The 14,902-nt window shown below is 40.5% G+C and overlaps 3 protein-coding genes and 1 long non-coding RNA gene across 5 annotated transcripts; all 4 read right to left on the reverse strand.

Moving 5' to 3' along the window:
* Positions 1-1,560: 1,560 nt before the first annotated feature.
* Positions 1,561-2,150, reverse strand: LOC131891028 (pro-resilin-like). The gene is made up of 2 exons (XM_059240506.1): positions 2,118-2,150; positions 1,561-2,005 (listed from the first exon to the last, which is right to left on the reverse strand). Exons 1-2 carry the CDS (start codon positions 2,121-2,123, stop codon positions 1,628-1,630), a joined length of 384 nt encoding a protein of 127 aa, XP_059096489.1. The 5' UTR covers positions 2,124-2,150; the 3' UTR covers positions 1,561-1,627.
* Positions 2,151-4,439: 2,289 nt separating this feature from the next.
* LOC131891182 (pro-resilin-like) lies at positions 4,440-5,082 on the reverse strand. The gene is made up of 2 exons (XM_059240707.1): positions 5,077-5,082; positions 4,440-4,930 (listed from the first exon to the last, which is right to left on the reverse strand). The coding sequence occupies exons 1-2, from the start codon at positions 5,080-5,082 to the stop codon at positions 4,553-4,555; spliced, it is 384 nt and encodes a 127-aa protein (XP_059096690.1). The 3' UTR covers positions 4,440-4,552.
* Positions 5,083-5,826: 744 nt separating this feature from the next.
* On the reverse strand, positions 5,827-8,986 carry LOC131891031 (uncharacterized). 2 transcript variants are annotated; one of them, XR_009374367.1, is made up of 4 exons: positions 7,671-8,986; positions 7,208-7,612; positions 6,940-7,134; positions 5,827-6,853 (listed from the first exon to the last, which is right to left on the reverse strand). It is a non-coding gene; the product is annotated as an uncharacterized LOC131891031 (long non-coding RNA). The 2 variants fall into 2 exon arrangements; XR_009374368.1 differs by having other exon boundaries at positions 5,827-6,870.
* Positions 8,987-12,538: 3,552 nt separating this feature from the next.
* On the reverse strand, positions 12,539-13,241 carry LOC131891030 (pro-resilin-like). Its single transcript, XM_059240509.1, has 2 exons — positions 13,113-13,241; positions 12,539-12,979 (listed from the first exon to the last, which is right to left on the reverse strand). The coding sequence occupies exons 1-2, from the start codon at positions 13,116-13,118 to the stop codon at positions 12,617-12,619; spliced, it is 369 nt and encodes a 122-aa protein (XP_059096492.1). The 5' UTR covers positions 13,119-13,241; the 3' UTR covers positions 12,539-12,616.
* Positions 13,242-14,902: the final 1,661 nt, after the last annotated feature.

Genomic DNA, 14,902 nt, shown 5'->3' on the forward strand with positions numbered 1-14,902 from the left:
GCACCTCCCATTTCGAGTCACGCCCAGATGATGGAAATTTCTGGGCATCTTGAAGGTGACTGAAATCGGGAGGTGATCAGAAACGGCCAGTGGATGGACGAAACTGGCCGTAGATCGAATATTTTCTGATATGAAAATGTGGTCAAGTACAGAGGCGCCCCGGGAGTAGGTGTGTGTTGGGACTCCCGGGTCGGAGCGCAGAGTGATTCTCCATTGGCTCAGGATCTGGGCGAGCTCGGAGAATTCACTCGAGTCAGGACGTATGTTGACTCGAGTGAATTTTGACTGCACCTTCAAGCCTTCAAGAACCCAGGCTTGTCAGAACAATGGAGTCCAATTTTCTTCTTTTTCGGGCTCCTCATTCAATTTGCTGCCCTCAAACATTCGTAGGGAATATGCAAGTGTTGATCCAGTATCATCCTTTAAGTCAGACTTAGGCAAGTTTTTGATCAAAATGCCTGATCAATCTTATCCTCAAAGGCTACCCAGATCTGTCAACTTTAGTTCGTTGGTGGATCAGTTGGTGGATACGAAAATAAAGATAAAAAAATATTTTTCCGTCTCGAAGTGACGGGATCCCATTCCCAGTAGCGGTGAGGAAGTCAGCAAAAAAGGAAGAAAATAACCGTTTAAAGAGAGTTCTTTTCCTTTCAAAAAAGTTCTTTATGACAGAGGAAATAATCTGCTTGAAAGCCTTTACAAAATGTTACAGATTAACAGTTCGTTGACAAAGACCTGACCATTGTTTTAAGATTTTCATGGTTTTACTGCAATAGCCAAGACTTCCGTCACTTACCTTTAGCTACCTGTCTTTGTACTGTTTGTGACTCCCCTCTTGACTTTTTTCTTGTGCACAAAACCAACTTTAGTCATCTTTAGTGTAACATCTCATTCTAATCAACTATTTTATCATTCGGACAATTTCATTCTTTTTTCTTTTATCGATGTCTGTGTATAACATTTATATACACACTTTGGTACATTGTACTAATTGCCAAGACAGACAGTTGCAACGATGGTTATTATTCCTATAGAAGTTACTTTTTAAGTAATCTTGACTGCAATTTGTTGTATTTGAGGACAAAGTAATTAAAGTGAAAATTTATTGGATAAAAAAAGAGGAAATTAAATTGCAAATACTTAGATTAGAAGTCGAATTTGATCATAAAAAAGAGGGATTTATAAAAGATTGAAACATTTTTTTACAAACTTCTTTCTTTAAATTCTGATTCACGCTTAGGTAGTGCGCAGAGGTGCACCCTCTTAGGTCAAAATAGTGCATTCCTATCTACAAATTTCGAAGGGATCCATATTATCCATTTTCTTGAGATATACTTTTGAACACCATAAAGGCAAGATTTTTTTCCATTGTTCGCATACTTCCTTAACTCAACTGGGAATGGGATCCTCTTCCTTTAAGACGAAAAAAAGAAATTACTTGTACCTGATTTTATATTCGAACTACCAACGAATCAGAGTTGAAACATCTGATCAGCCCTTGAATAAAGGGTTGATCAGCCATATTGATCAAGGATTGTCTAAGGCTGATATTGCAAAAATGTAGCATTGTATTTCTCCATAAATATTTTCAAAAATAAATAAGAGGAAAGTCCGGAGGGGACACTTATTAGGCGGAGTAAGAGGGAGTGGGCTTGTAAGTAGCGGGCTTGTAAGGGGCCGGCTTGTAAGGAGCGGGTTTGGGCTTGTAGGACTCGTACTTGGGCTCTCCCTCATATCGCACATCAGCCACATATCCGGAGTAAGCATCACCCACATTATAGGTCACGATTTGGGTGCGACCATCGGGCAAGGCAACACGGTATTCACCGTTGGTGGCATAACCATCACGGGCCTCATTTTGAGCAAAGTTGACTCCGGCATAGTCGTCAGCCACGGCGTATTGGTATTGGTAGGCAGCGGGTTGCTCCTTATAGGAAGGGGCGGGCTTGTAGGGAGCGTTGTCGGCAAGAGCAACAGCTGCCAAGGCCAAGAAAGCAATGAAGGTCTGAAAGGCAATTAAGGTCATTCAAATCAAGGTCTTAAAATTGAAAAAAAAATTGCATGTTTGGTTTTTTTACTTGTGAGCTATGATTGTCTTTTTCTACTTTTGAACACACCTGCATTTTGTTAGTGTTGAACGGTTGGTGGAACAGATCAATCTGATGATGGTTTGCAATTCATTGCCTCTTCTTATAGTCGTCACTCTCCCGGCCACCCTTGTGGCAGCTCAACTCTTGAGCGAGGTGGTACGTGTTGAAAGTTCAAAGCATTTTGCACCCACCCTTTTTCAAAAGGATCGTTTGGCTGACCAAAGAGGTATCAGGGCATGTTCACATCAGTTTGCTTGGGCGTTGATCATAAAAACAAAAACAGTTCGAGTTTTTTTCGAGGCCCAAGGGATTTTTTTTGTTCTCATTTTTAAAATCTCCCCTATTTTGACTCAAAAGCCTCAGGGATATACTTAAAGTTAAATATTCCATAATATGGAGTAACCCGGTTGCTATAACTAGCTACAATCGATTTTTGTGACCAAAGTTGACATCAGATTACTTGAAAAATATATTTAATTCACTAGGGGAAGAAACTGATTAACTCACAACACAATCCATGCGCTTTACGCACATTTTGATTCTTACTTTCTTGATATGTTTTGGACAACGAACTAAATGATTTGAATATGATAGAGTTGTGTTAAAATAGAAATTTATGCACCGGGTGATTTGAATATTCAGCTATAATAGAAGGTATGAAGTGATACAACCTGCCGCGAAAAACATGCAACTGAGTGAAAAAAGCAGTATTATATGAACTTTTGGAAGACACCACAGAAACAGGAAAGATGAGAAAAAGCTGTGACTCAGATTTGTTGTACAGGACATTTTTACTTGGTCCTTCCTACGACTTTAAATTTCGGGACTTTGAATGTCGAACTGGCAGGCTATTTTACTTTGGAAATTAAGGTCCGCTTTGTGGGATCTTTTGTACGAAAAGTCGTTGACAAATACGTAGTTGACCATGGCTTGTGCCCTACATACTTTCCTAATTTTGACAAATTGGGATACATTTTAGGGACCTTTAGAATGAACTTTGGGGACGAGGACTAAAAAAATCCTTAGGCAAAGCGGTTGCAGACATGTGTTTTTAAAAAGTTTGCCCTCAAGTGAAGCCTAATGATTAGGCTCCGACAAAATATGTTTGATTTTTACCTAAATATGTCATTTATATGTTGCCTAAAACAACCCAAATATGTTGATTTTATGATAACCAAAAACTCTTCGGTTTATTATGTCTGTCCCGTTTATTTTTCCTAGCATAAAAACTAGGGCCGGCCAAAACTTGCAGATAAATATGGTCTTTATTGAAAGCAAATTTACATCAAAAATCAAACAAATTTACACAAAAATATTCGAATAAATCTTCGAAAACATAGGCAACAACGCATTCGAGGGGGGGGGCTAATTTTGGCTTCCATATCAAGCAACACATAGATAGAAAGGTATATTACATTATGATATCTTCAAGCACCGAATTGAACCTGATCTCCCTAAGAAGTAGATTCTTGCAATGCCCATGTTCGCTCCTGATTAGCAAACCTTAAAAAACCAGTTGCCACTTTGGCCGAACTTTTTTGTTAGTTGGAGAAAAATGAGAAAAGGTTGGAAAATATGCGTAATAGTTGCAAGAAAGCAAAAAATTGCAAGCGCGAAAAAGTCGAGAAAAAAAATGTTTGGAATGAACAAATGAAGGTAATGAATTGCAAAAACGTTGCTGCCTTGGCCAAAAGGTCATTGTCAGTCCTGTTTATTGCCTTTTTCTGTTGCCAAATTTTAGGAAAACAATTGCATATGCTGGGTGATCTATAGAGCTTCTTTATTTTACTGACAAGAAATTAAATCTTCTTGATTGCAATGCTTGATATTAGGACACTTTTTAAGTGATTCCGATGATATGGTACTGTAAACAATTGATTCTTTTCGAGAGTCTAGTGCTATTGCCTAGGGTACTTTTGTTCACTTAATGATTAGATTTGTGTCCTATTTGATCCACAACTAAATGAAGTCCTTGTTCTCATAAGTCATCTTTCTCTTTGTTACACCTCATCACAAGAAGGAAAGAAAAAAGGTCAAGAGATGAAAATGGGCCAGAATATTTTTTTTGGGCCCCAAAACCACCAAAACAAGTGAAAAAGATTTTTTATGTCAAAACATTTGGTATTGGAATGAAAGTGCATTTCTCCATAAATATTTCCACAAATAAGTGAGAAAAACACTCATGAACACGGACATGTTCACTTGCATGTTGACTATGTTCGGACCATAAAGTTTGTTATTGAAAATGTGTTATCAGCTTAGTGTTCTTTTTTTTAAATCGCATTTGGGCATTTATTGCTCATTGTCAGCCGTTACTTAGTTTAACCATGCCTCAATTGCCATCCTTCGTCAGGAATTGAGTGCGTCAAAAAACAATGAAGCTATTGCAGAATGTATGAGATTGTATTTCTCTGTAAATATTATTCAAAATAAATTAGAGAAAGATCCGGTGAAGGGACTTCTTAGGCAGAGTAAGAAGGAGTGGGTTTGTAAGGGGCAGGCTTGTAAGGAGCAGGGGCGGGCTTGTAGGACTCGTACTTGGGCTCTCCCTCATATCGCACATCAGCCACATATCCGGAGTAAGCATCAGCCACATTGTAGGTCACAATTTGGGTGCGGCCATCGGGCAGGGCAACACGGTATTCACCGTTGGTGGCATAACCATCACGAGCCTCATTTTGAGCAAAGTTGACTCCGGCATAGTCGTCAGCCACTGCGTATTGGTATTGGTAGGCAGCGGGCTCCTCCTTGTAGGTAGGGGCGGGGCTGTAAGGGGCGGGACGGTAGGGAGCATTGTCAGCCAAAGCGATGGCTACGAGGGCCAAAAGGGTGATGAAGGTCTGCAAGGAAAATAACAAAAAACGCAAACAAATTTATTTTAATTTAGAGCAATGGTTCGAGATTTTTATGTAAATGGTTATTAGCAAATGCAATATCTTTTGATTTGTTTTGCATTTTACATTTTTTTTTTGACAAGTAGGCTTACCTTCATTTTAACTTATTGATAGAGCGGTTTAAACTGATACCAACACTCTTCATGCGTCTCCTATTTATACTCAAATGAGCACTCTCCTAAGGACTACCAAACATTTCCCTGACGCACCTCTGAATTCCCCAACAAGTCGCTGATATCGCCTTACGCATGGACGTCTTCATGTGTAGACGGAAGGGAGTAACTAGCTTTTTTCGATTGAAGAGCTTTAAATGACCATCATTTGAGCTTGCCATTAGGTTTCTCATTTGATAAGTTCAAGTCTTCAACAACTCGAGCATCCCCAACAAGTATTTTTCACAATGGTCAGCAAATCCTAGAGAAATCATATCATTTAAAACATGGGCGTTTCATCTATTTGGGTTGTTTTAATGATCATGTTATTTTTAAGGGATGGTGATGTACAGAGTTTTCAGGCTTTAGTTCCTCAATGATCAATGGGCATTTAAGATCTTTACATCTTTTTTAGGTTTCTGCAAGCTCTAATTGTTTGATGACCAAAACATAACATGCAAACTAAATAACGCCTTGTTCAATACGAGGTGGATTTTCACGTTATGATAACAAAATATTATATAGTTTGTTAGTGCACTATCCATTGTTTATGTTTGATTTTCTGATCTTCCAATTGAAGTCCATAAATTCCTTGGCTTTCAATCAACTTGTGTTTTTGAGAAGACCCATCAAATTATATTTCATTTCACAAAAATATATTTCTGTCATAAATAGAATGATTGTCTGTGCTTTGTCTTTCTCCATCATTTGAGACGTTCAATTGTCCTCCAACCGGCGTCAAAAAATGTCTTGCCCTCGTTGCAACGCCCTCGTCAAGAAATCGGGCTGAATTACAGCTCTTGGCTAGAACGAGTCAAAAGATACGTTGGCTGTTCAAATCTCGGGAAGATTCCTAAATGCGCCTGTTAATTTGTAAAACATAGGAAGTGAATTCTTTTTATAATTTCCTTTTTTCAAACGTTAAGGAACAGAAACTCAGAGAGACATTTGACTTGGATTTTGTTATATTCTTGGTTCTTATTATATCATGTTCCGATGTCTATCACCCAACCCATCCTCAGAAGCCAATATATTCATTCTGGTACACGTACTCTCTGCGTGAAGACCTCTTGATCTCCATTACATATCCAACAGAACATGGCGCAGTCGCCACGGAATCTGTAACACACAGTAAAAGCCACGCTCCCCGCAATAACGTATTTTGGACCGAGGAGGTCCGAGAGGAAGTTGCTAGCCCAATACGTCCAGGAGACGTCAGACGGCTATCGAACCCTTCGGTCGAACGCGCCCCAGGAAGGCGTCAGAAGATCGTTGGTGGCGGCTAAACCCACTGGTCAACCGTTGCGGGCCGAAGAAATCTGCTAGACGGACAAGCCCACGCTGGGAACACTTCACGGCACTATGGATTCTCTCCGGAGATCAGTCGGTCAGCTTAAGCGGCACTTCTCCATTGCCGCCGATACGATTGGCGATGCCGAAGCTGGCGAATTCTCATATCGCTCACTCCAAGATCTTCGCAGCAAACTGGAGGTCATTTCGGACAAGTATGGGGAAATGATAGCGATTGACATCAAAGTCACAGAAGAAGCAAGGGTAGAGTTGAATAAACTCAAGGAAGAGCTACGAACAGCTACCCGGGTGGCAACACGCCCTCCACAAGGCATAGCTGGACCGAACATAGCCCCAGTACGTGGACGAGAGCCAAAGGTTCAGCGCGACTTCCAACCGAATCTCCTCTTACAAACAAACTCGCCACCTGAAATGAGAAATTGGCTAAAGGCGTTCAAAACATATTTCAAGGCGTCAAACATGGATCTCATGTCATTTCAAGAGCAACAACACCTGTTCTTTAAGTGCATGGAAACCAGCCTCTCAACTCCAATACAGAGGAACATAACTGACGACCAACCCATTGAGGATTGTTATCAGGCCTTGGTGGATAAGTTCCTTGCAATCTATCCAATCTTTAAACGCCGCACGGATTGGTTCAAGATGGCAAAGCCCAAGAACATGCCACTCACGACCCATATATCAAACCTGCAAGCAATGGCAGTTGAAGCAGAAATTAGTAAGATGACGGAAGAGGATTGGGTTATGTTCAATGCCTTACACGCTGCGGAAACCGATAACCTCTTGTTCCACAAGTTGTCCGACCTTTCTAACCCAACACTTGACGAGGTCATTGCCAAAGCTGCCAGCCATGAAGCAACGCTCATCAATAAAGAGGTAGCAGTGCCCACAAGTGCCTCCACAATCCATGCTATTCACGAGTCATACATTGATGAGCCTGACGACGTCGAATCACTCTGTACAGTTCGCAGTCAGTGCAATGGATGTGGTAACACCGTGCATCCCACTGGTGAGATCTGCTTCGCACGGAATATGATATGCAACCGTTGCCGCAAACCTGGACACCTCAGTCGAATATGTCGGTCATCAATATACGAGAGTGCTCAAGACCGTGGCCGACCCTTTGCACAACAATCAATTTCTCCCAAAACCCGCGCAAGGAGTCCTGGAATAATAAAGATATCACGTATTTCGGACATTTCTCGATCGACACCACTCCTTACCTTGCACTGCGAAATCAATGGCAAATCACGAAAAATTCAGACTGTCCCAGACACTGGTGCTGATCGCTCAGTGTTTCCGGTTGCATTCGTGCCCGATGTCAGAACTTTGCCCTTCAATCTGAAACTGCAGACTGCTACCGGTTCACCCGTGAATATTGATGGTGTCTTCTCTTTCATGGCACAAACCAGCTCTGGTCCACGCGCTAAAGTGGAGGCTGTCCGGTCTCTTGATCTGACAGGCCCACCCCTAATTGGGTATTATGATTTAATTTCTTTGGGAGTCATCCCGGAATCATTCCCGAATCCTACAGGAAGTGGGGTAGCTGCTAATATTTCACCTGATGTCACTCCAGTCCTCCCAGGCACGGTGTCGAAGGTCGACGGGTCCGAGGATGCTGGGATCAGCTTGGGTGATCTTCAAGCTGGTGGAGATCAGCCTCTTGTTGAAGAAACTTTGGGATCTCTTCTCCGGGTTTACACTTGCGATGCCGGAAACTCAGAGCTCGACTTTGGGTTTTTAAACTCTGAGATCAGTCGCATCCTGGACCCATTTGTCGGCAAGGTTCTTTGTTCCGATTTGGGCGCCGCATCTGGCGGCATCAGGGGGCCAAAAATGAGTATTCAAATCGATCCCACTAGCAAGGTTAAACCATGTCAAGTGACCACAGCAAGAATGACACCTGTTGCGCTTTCGCAAGCATCAATCAAACTAACCAGTGAGCTTGCCAAAGCTGGCGTTATCGTCCCATGTAACGTCCCAACAGAGTGGTGCTCTCCCGCACATTTCGTGACAAAACCAGGTGGTAAGAAAGTTCGCTTGGTAACCGATTATAGACAATTGAATCGGGCAATTCGCAGGCCAATACATCCATTCTATTCTGCTGGTGACCTCATGAAGAGGGTAGACTCGTCCAGTAAGTGGTTCTGCAAGCTGGATTGTGTTCATGGATACTTCCAGGTGCCACTTGACGTGGACAGCATGCTTCTGACTGCGTTCCTGTTGCCGAGCGGTAAGTGGATGTACACAGTCGCACCAATGGGGCTGAACTCCTCCTCAGATGAGTTCTGCGGGAAAATTCTAACGGGAAAATGGCAGTTGGGCGGAATAATTGCATCAGTACACGATCTCGGACGCTCATATGAAGTAGATACGCCCTCTGGTCGCTTTCGCCGCAATCGTCGGCTCCTCCGGCCAGCGCCCGATCAAGATGCTCGCGAGACAGCATATCCTGAGGCCATACAAAGGAATGAGGGCCCTCGAAGGAGCGGCCGCACAAAACGAAAAATCGTACGATTCGCTCCATGATCCCCGCCTGATGACACATCGAAATCCGGCCACAATTATTCATTCAAGTTTCTTATGATTGACTTATCTAGACATTTATGCTTTTATGTTTCGGTCTTAGACACGACCGGATTTTACATCCCCTTCTTTCGAAGGCGATCTGGGGGGATGTGTTATATTCTTGTTTCTTATTATATCATGTTCCGATGTCTATCACCCAACCCATCCTCAGAAGCCAATATATTCATTCTGGTACACGTACTCTCTGCGTGAAGACCTCTTGATCTCCATTACATATCCAATAGAACAGATTTAAAATGTATTTCAACAACTTTGAAAGTGTTAGCCAATATGAAACAACTTGTGACCATAGTGGGCTGTTGGCAATTTGCTTAAATATTGTCAACACTCATGAGCTTTACAGTAGGTCACAAATACAATCAATTCGATGGAGTGTTTGGGTTTTTTGATTTATTGAGTAAATTAAATGCACATTTTTCAGGTTACCTGCCATTTGCCCGTTTTGTTGCATTCAAACACTTCTCACTGCCCGCAGTCATTATTTTGCAATAATTTCTCGTTCATACAGTTTTACATTTTTAAAGCATTTTCTTGAATTTAAGCTCAAATGTTGCTTTCAAAGCATCATTTTTTGCAATTTTGACCAGTTGTTATTCACAATTCAGGTAGAAGCGCATAAAATTTGCATATTTTATGTCAATAAAGATTTTCAAAAGACATTCAACTTGTAAGAGGATTTTACTTGAGCGTTATTGCCTCATTTCCGAAAAAAATAGGTCAAAGGCTTTGAGGAGCTGGGCATTGATCATGAGTAGAGCGAGTAAACTATTTGATTTCAATAAAAAATATATTTTTTAAAAAATATAATGGCCATTTTCTCAAGTAAATTGTTCTGTTCAAGTGGTTCAAGTGGTGTGTAAATAGTTCAATAAAGTAAATATTTAGACACTTTCAATCCTGAGGGTAATATTTTGCACATTTTTATCATATTTTGGCTAATCAAGGAACCAAACACGTGAATTAGTAGATTTTTAGTCCAACTCTAAAGTGGTAGGTATTTGGTCCAAAACATCATTGCCTCCAGCAGTAATATGACGGGTTCATTGAGAGGGATGTCCATTCAACAGAATGGGAAGAAGGGTAAATACGAGTTTTGTTATGCTTTTTTACTACAGCTGGGCCATCCAAGTACAATACTAACTAGAGTAACTATGATTCAGTGAAATTTTCTGCTATGGCAGGTTGATGGTTGCACTATTAACAGGGTGTTTTATAATGAAACCCGCTTCAGGTTAGGCAACAACATAGAATTTAGCCTTTAGAGTTTCACAAATTTTTCAGATATTTCAGAATGTGCCTGAGGAATTAGGGCCATCATTGAACAAAGAAAAACGCAAGAGAATTCCAGGAAACAACTTGGAGACCTCAATAGAGGCGAGGGCTTATTTCTACCCGTATCTGAAGTTTTATGCCATGCAGCTCTGCGCTTTGTTGGGATATCTATTCCCTAGCTCACCCTGGTGTCAAATATTAGAACGCGATCTCGACGTATACCATGGTTTATTTGTTGGGTCATTGATGCGTCAAATCATTCACACGCGCCCTCTTTCAAAAGGATGCCCCATAAAAGAATCAGGATAATGTCATGTTAATGGGCTTGGCTTTGTTTGTGGATAAATCACAGTTCTAGTTCCTCTCGTCTCAACTGATGAAATGTTCACGTTTTGCTTCACATTTTGATCTGTGGGTACTGGCGTCGGCATGCATCTTCCCTTGTTGCTACTCAAAGGCCCAGGGATTTATGTAAAATCCATAATTCCAACTCCGTCAAGCAACTTTATTGTGCATCTTTACTTATGGTTTTGTTTTTTCCCTCTCCAGCATAAAAAGTAAGCTATGTCCGATTAACGAAAAATTGCCATCATAACCCTCTGACATGAGTTAAATGTGCAATGAAACGTGCTTGTGTGAACATTATACTCAAGTTTAATGAAAATAGCTCCTGTGTTCCAGGAGTTTAACGCCATCAAATTCGCCTCACTATTTTGACCTCTAAAAATTAATGGTAAAAAAGCCGATCAGCAAATACTTATTTAGGCTTAGAACAATATGCTTAAAGACCTAAAGCATAAGGTCAAAAAAAATCAGATAATCTTTAATGTGTGTTTTGAGGGTTTTTATGTACCTTCATGAACAATGAATAAATAATTATATTATGAAATTTCAACATGTGTGTTCAAAAATATTTGGGAAATCTAAGTTTCAATCAAACTTCTCCAATTTGAATGCTTATCCCGTCTAAGGTATCACTTGCTTTGCTAGACTTCAATTTTTTTCCAAGCATCAGATGAACCACGTATTTAGCCTTCAGGAAAAATTTGCGTCCCTCTTAGAGCGCTAAATGAATAAAGAAGCTATAAATGACAACTAAGGGTGTGCAGTGCAAATACTTGTGGCCAATTATGCAAATAGGAATGCTTTTATAATTGCGAATAATGCAAAATCGTTAAAAATGCAAATGCTTGTTCAAATCGCAATGGGTGCCAGGCCGTAGCGCCGGGACACAGGCCCAACAACGGAGCAAAAATTGCAATAGAGTTTCGTTTTGTTTGTTGCAAGACCACATACCACTTCTTGATGAGTTCCATAGACTTCAGATATTTTGTGGAAGGAGAGGGAAGGTGCTGATTGAATGTAAGGAGCGTTGATCGTAGCTGACTCAAACATATGACTTTTTTCACGTTTACACTGAAGCCTCTGTTAGTGTGGTTTGTTTTTGTTTTGGAAACAGCCAGCAAAGTGGTGTGCCACTTGACTTAATTTTGTGACCTTGCAAAAGGTCATAAAGACAAATTATATCCAATTTTGGTTCAAAAATACGTACAATGCAAATGAAGCTGCAAAATAGGTGAAATACGTCAAATATGAATTAAAACTGAAAAATAGGCAATTATGCAGAAAAAATCTTTTGCACATCATTAGTAGTTACACTCATCCCTGTTGGCGTTAAAGAAAAATATGAATCAATAAATTCCTGATCGTTTAATTAATTAATTAACTAATCAGTTGTGTTTATTGTGCTTATCTCTCTAATCTCCAAGGGTGGGAATAAAGAGTAAAGTAATGAAATATACGTAGAAATTTAGAAAAACGAAAAAAAAGCGGATCTTGGCATTTAGGGTTAGAAAAAAGACCATTTATTCAAAAAAAAAATAGTCAAAAATCCATCTGAGGATGGTGGGAAGCACTTAACTAAGTATCGCCTATTATCTATTGAGGCAAAATATTAGGCAATTTTCGAAGTATTGCCAAATAACCAAAGCTTATTACTGCTAATGAACTGATTATAAACATAGCTATGCCCACTTGATATGGGTATTGCTTGACGGCATGCCTTCTTCCTTATTGGTAATGTTTATACTTGCAATATGCAACTCAAATATAATGCAGTTTTAATGATATTTTGCAATTTCGGGCTTCAGGCAAAAACTCCTCGTTGTCAACCACCATTCAAATGCAAACCTTTGTCCCAAGTTGCGTATACCAAAGGCGATGAAATCATATTGCTAAAGGAATGAGTTGTATTTCTCTATAAATATTATGCAAAATAAATTAGAGAAAGATCCGGAGGAGGGACTTCTTAGGCAGAGTAAGAAGGAGCGGGCTTGTAAGGGGCAGGCTTGTAAGGAGCAGGGGCGGGCTTGTAGGACTCGTACTTGGGCTCTCCCTCATATCGCACGTCAGCAACATATCCGGAGTAAGCATCGGCCACATTGTAGGTCACAATTTGGGTACGGCCATCGGGAAGGGCAACACGGTATTCACCGTTGGTGGCATAACCATCACGAGCCTCATTTTGAGCAAAGTTGACTCCGGCATAGTCGTCAGCCACGGCGTATTGGTATTGGTAGGCAGCGGGTTGCTCCTTATAGGAAGGGGCGGGACGGTAGGGAGCATTATCAGCAAAAGCGACAGCCACAAGGGCAATGAGGGCGATGAAGGTCTAAAAGCAAAATATTGAATTCATTTAGATTCAGAGCAATCTGGTGGGACTGTTTCTAGGCGATTATTACGAACCATTTTTTGTCCCTTCATCTACTTTTTACTTTGATGAACTCACTGACAAGCGAGCTTACCTTCATATTTAGGATGGGATGGCGTGTCGTTGATAGAACAGTAGAAACTGATACCAACAATACACAAGCGTCTTGAATTTATACTCAGATGAACACCATCTTGGGGCTTTAAGGGCTCCACAGTCTCGCCTGACGCAGCTCTTCATCAAGCAACAGTCCCCAAACATTGCGTCGAGAATGGCGCATGGACATCTTCATGTATGGACAAGCCGTCCTTTCTTTTTTGTTTTCAATTTTAAACGAACCATTTATTTCAAGATGAAAGATTGAAGACAAGTAGATAAACGGTACCTTACTCGAACGTATTTTGTCATACTTTGACCAAGTATGAAACTCTCTGGGTTAGGCAACACAAACGGTGGAATTATGGTAGATTTCAAACTATAAAATCGTTCCATTGAAGTGTTTTTAATTGATGAATATCAGCAAAAAATTACAGGCAATGAATTGAATTAAAACTTTTGAAAGATTTAATTTGCATGGTTTTCTTAAATGGTGGCAAAATAATAATTTGTGTCTCCGTGCGTGGGAAGGAGGGGAGGAAGCAATGCCATTAATTATAGGGAAGGGGCACTGGGCAGGCCCATTGTATACGAGCTGGGAGGGAAAGAGACTGTTGCACATTAAATGATGTGAAGCAATTTGGTTAAAAAGCTTTTGATAAAATTGTAATTTTTTGTTCCTAATTTTTAAATACTTTTGGATATTGCAATGAATATAACAAACAATGTTGTTGAAAGGGAAATGCCTTAATGGTTTATTTTTTTTTCTCACCCCTTCTGATTGTGTTATTATATTCTTGTCTAAATATGCCAGTTCTATGTCCGGTTGGACACTCTGAAAGAGAAAACGAGTTGAGTACGAGAGAGCAAGAAAATAAACACGCCATTAAATTTTCAAAGGAAGAATAGATGAAATGTACTAAATTTGTTCAACGACGGAAGTAGAGAAGGGAAAATACAGTCTACAACTATCAAAAGGGTCCTGGTATGCGTCAGAGCGAGCCTGACGAGGTCTCCAGTACAACGGGATAGATTGCCCGGGAGAACCCCGGAGAAACGTTGAGCCAACGTGCCCGTTTCTGATGAGATATGGTTGGCGGAGTTTTCGGGATTTAAAGCTTGGAAAGTCGCACCAAATGTTATTTAATTTGAAAATTGTCAACTCTAAATGAGTGAAACCAAAATGTAAGCAATGATGGTCAATAACAAATCTAAAATACCTGGGCCACCAGCAGGTTGGTTTTAGCCGAACTAAAAAGTTCCATTTTCGAAGAAATTAGTAACCCAATTACTTTTAAATGATAGGACGAGGTCAGGCGTGACAAGAGTCGCCTAAGGTCTATTTTTAAGAGATTATAGTTGAGCAAAGTTGTTTGTTTGGTCCGTTTTTTCCCCTTGAATATTGATTTGTTATGTCCAGGCACAGCCCACTAGGTCCCTTCTTTTAGTGATCTATGGTTAAGTGTTAGATTTTCTCAAAACTAGTACGGGACATACAACAAAAGCGCTCTTTCAGGTACGTATGAACATACAATGGGAGAAGGTCTCATGAAGCAAAAGGACCGCATTGGCACTCTTTCAATTTAAATCGACACGAATTTCGAACTTACCGTAGATACTAAAACTACTAAAATATGGTAAAGTTTACATTTTATGCATCTTTAGACAACGGACGGTTTGTGTCCAACTCTTGAGATGTCCTATCGTACTTAAAATTGCAATGCCTTGCCCACATTTCGATCAGCGGCGCCTTCTGGTTCTTCGGGAAATAGAGCTGCATCAACGTCA

This window comes from Tigriopus californicus, chromosome 11, assembly GCF_007210705.1.
Source record: "Tigriopus californicus strain San Diego chromosome 11, Tcal_SD_v2.1, whole genome shotgun sequence".
Lineage (NCBI taxonomy): Eukaryota > Metazoa > Arthropoda > Copepoda > Harpacticoida > Harpacticidae > Tigriopus > Tigriopus californicus.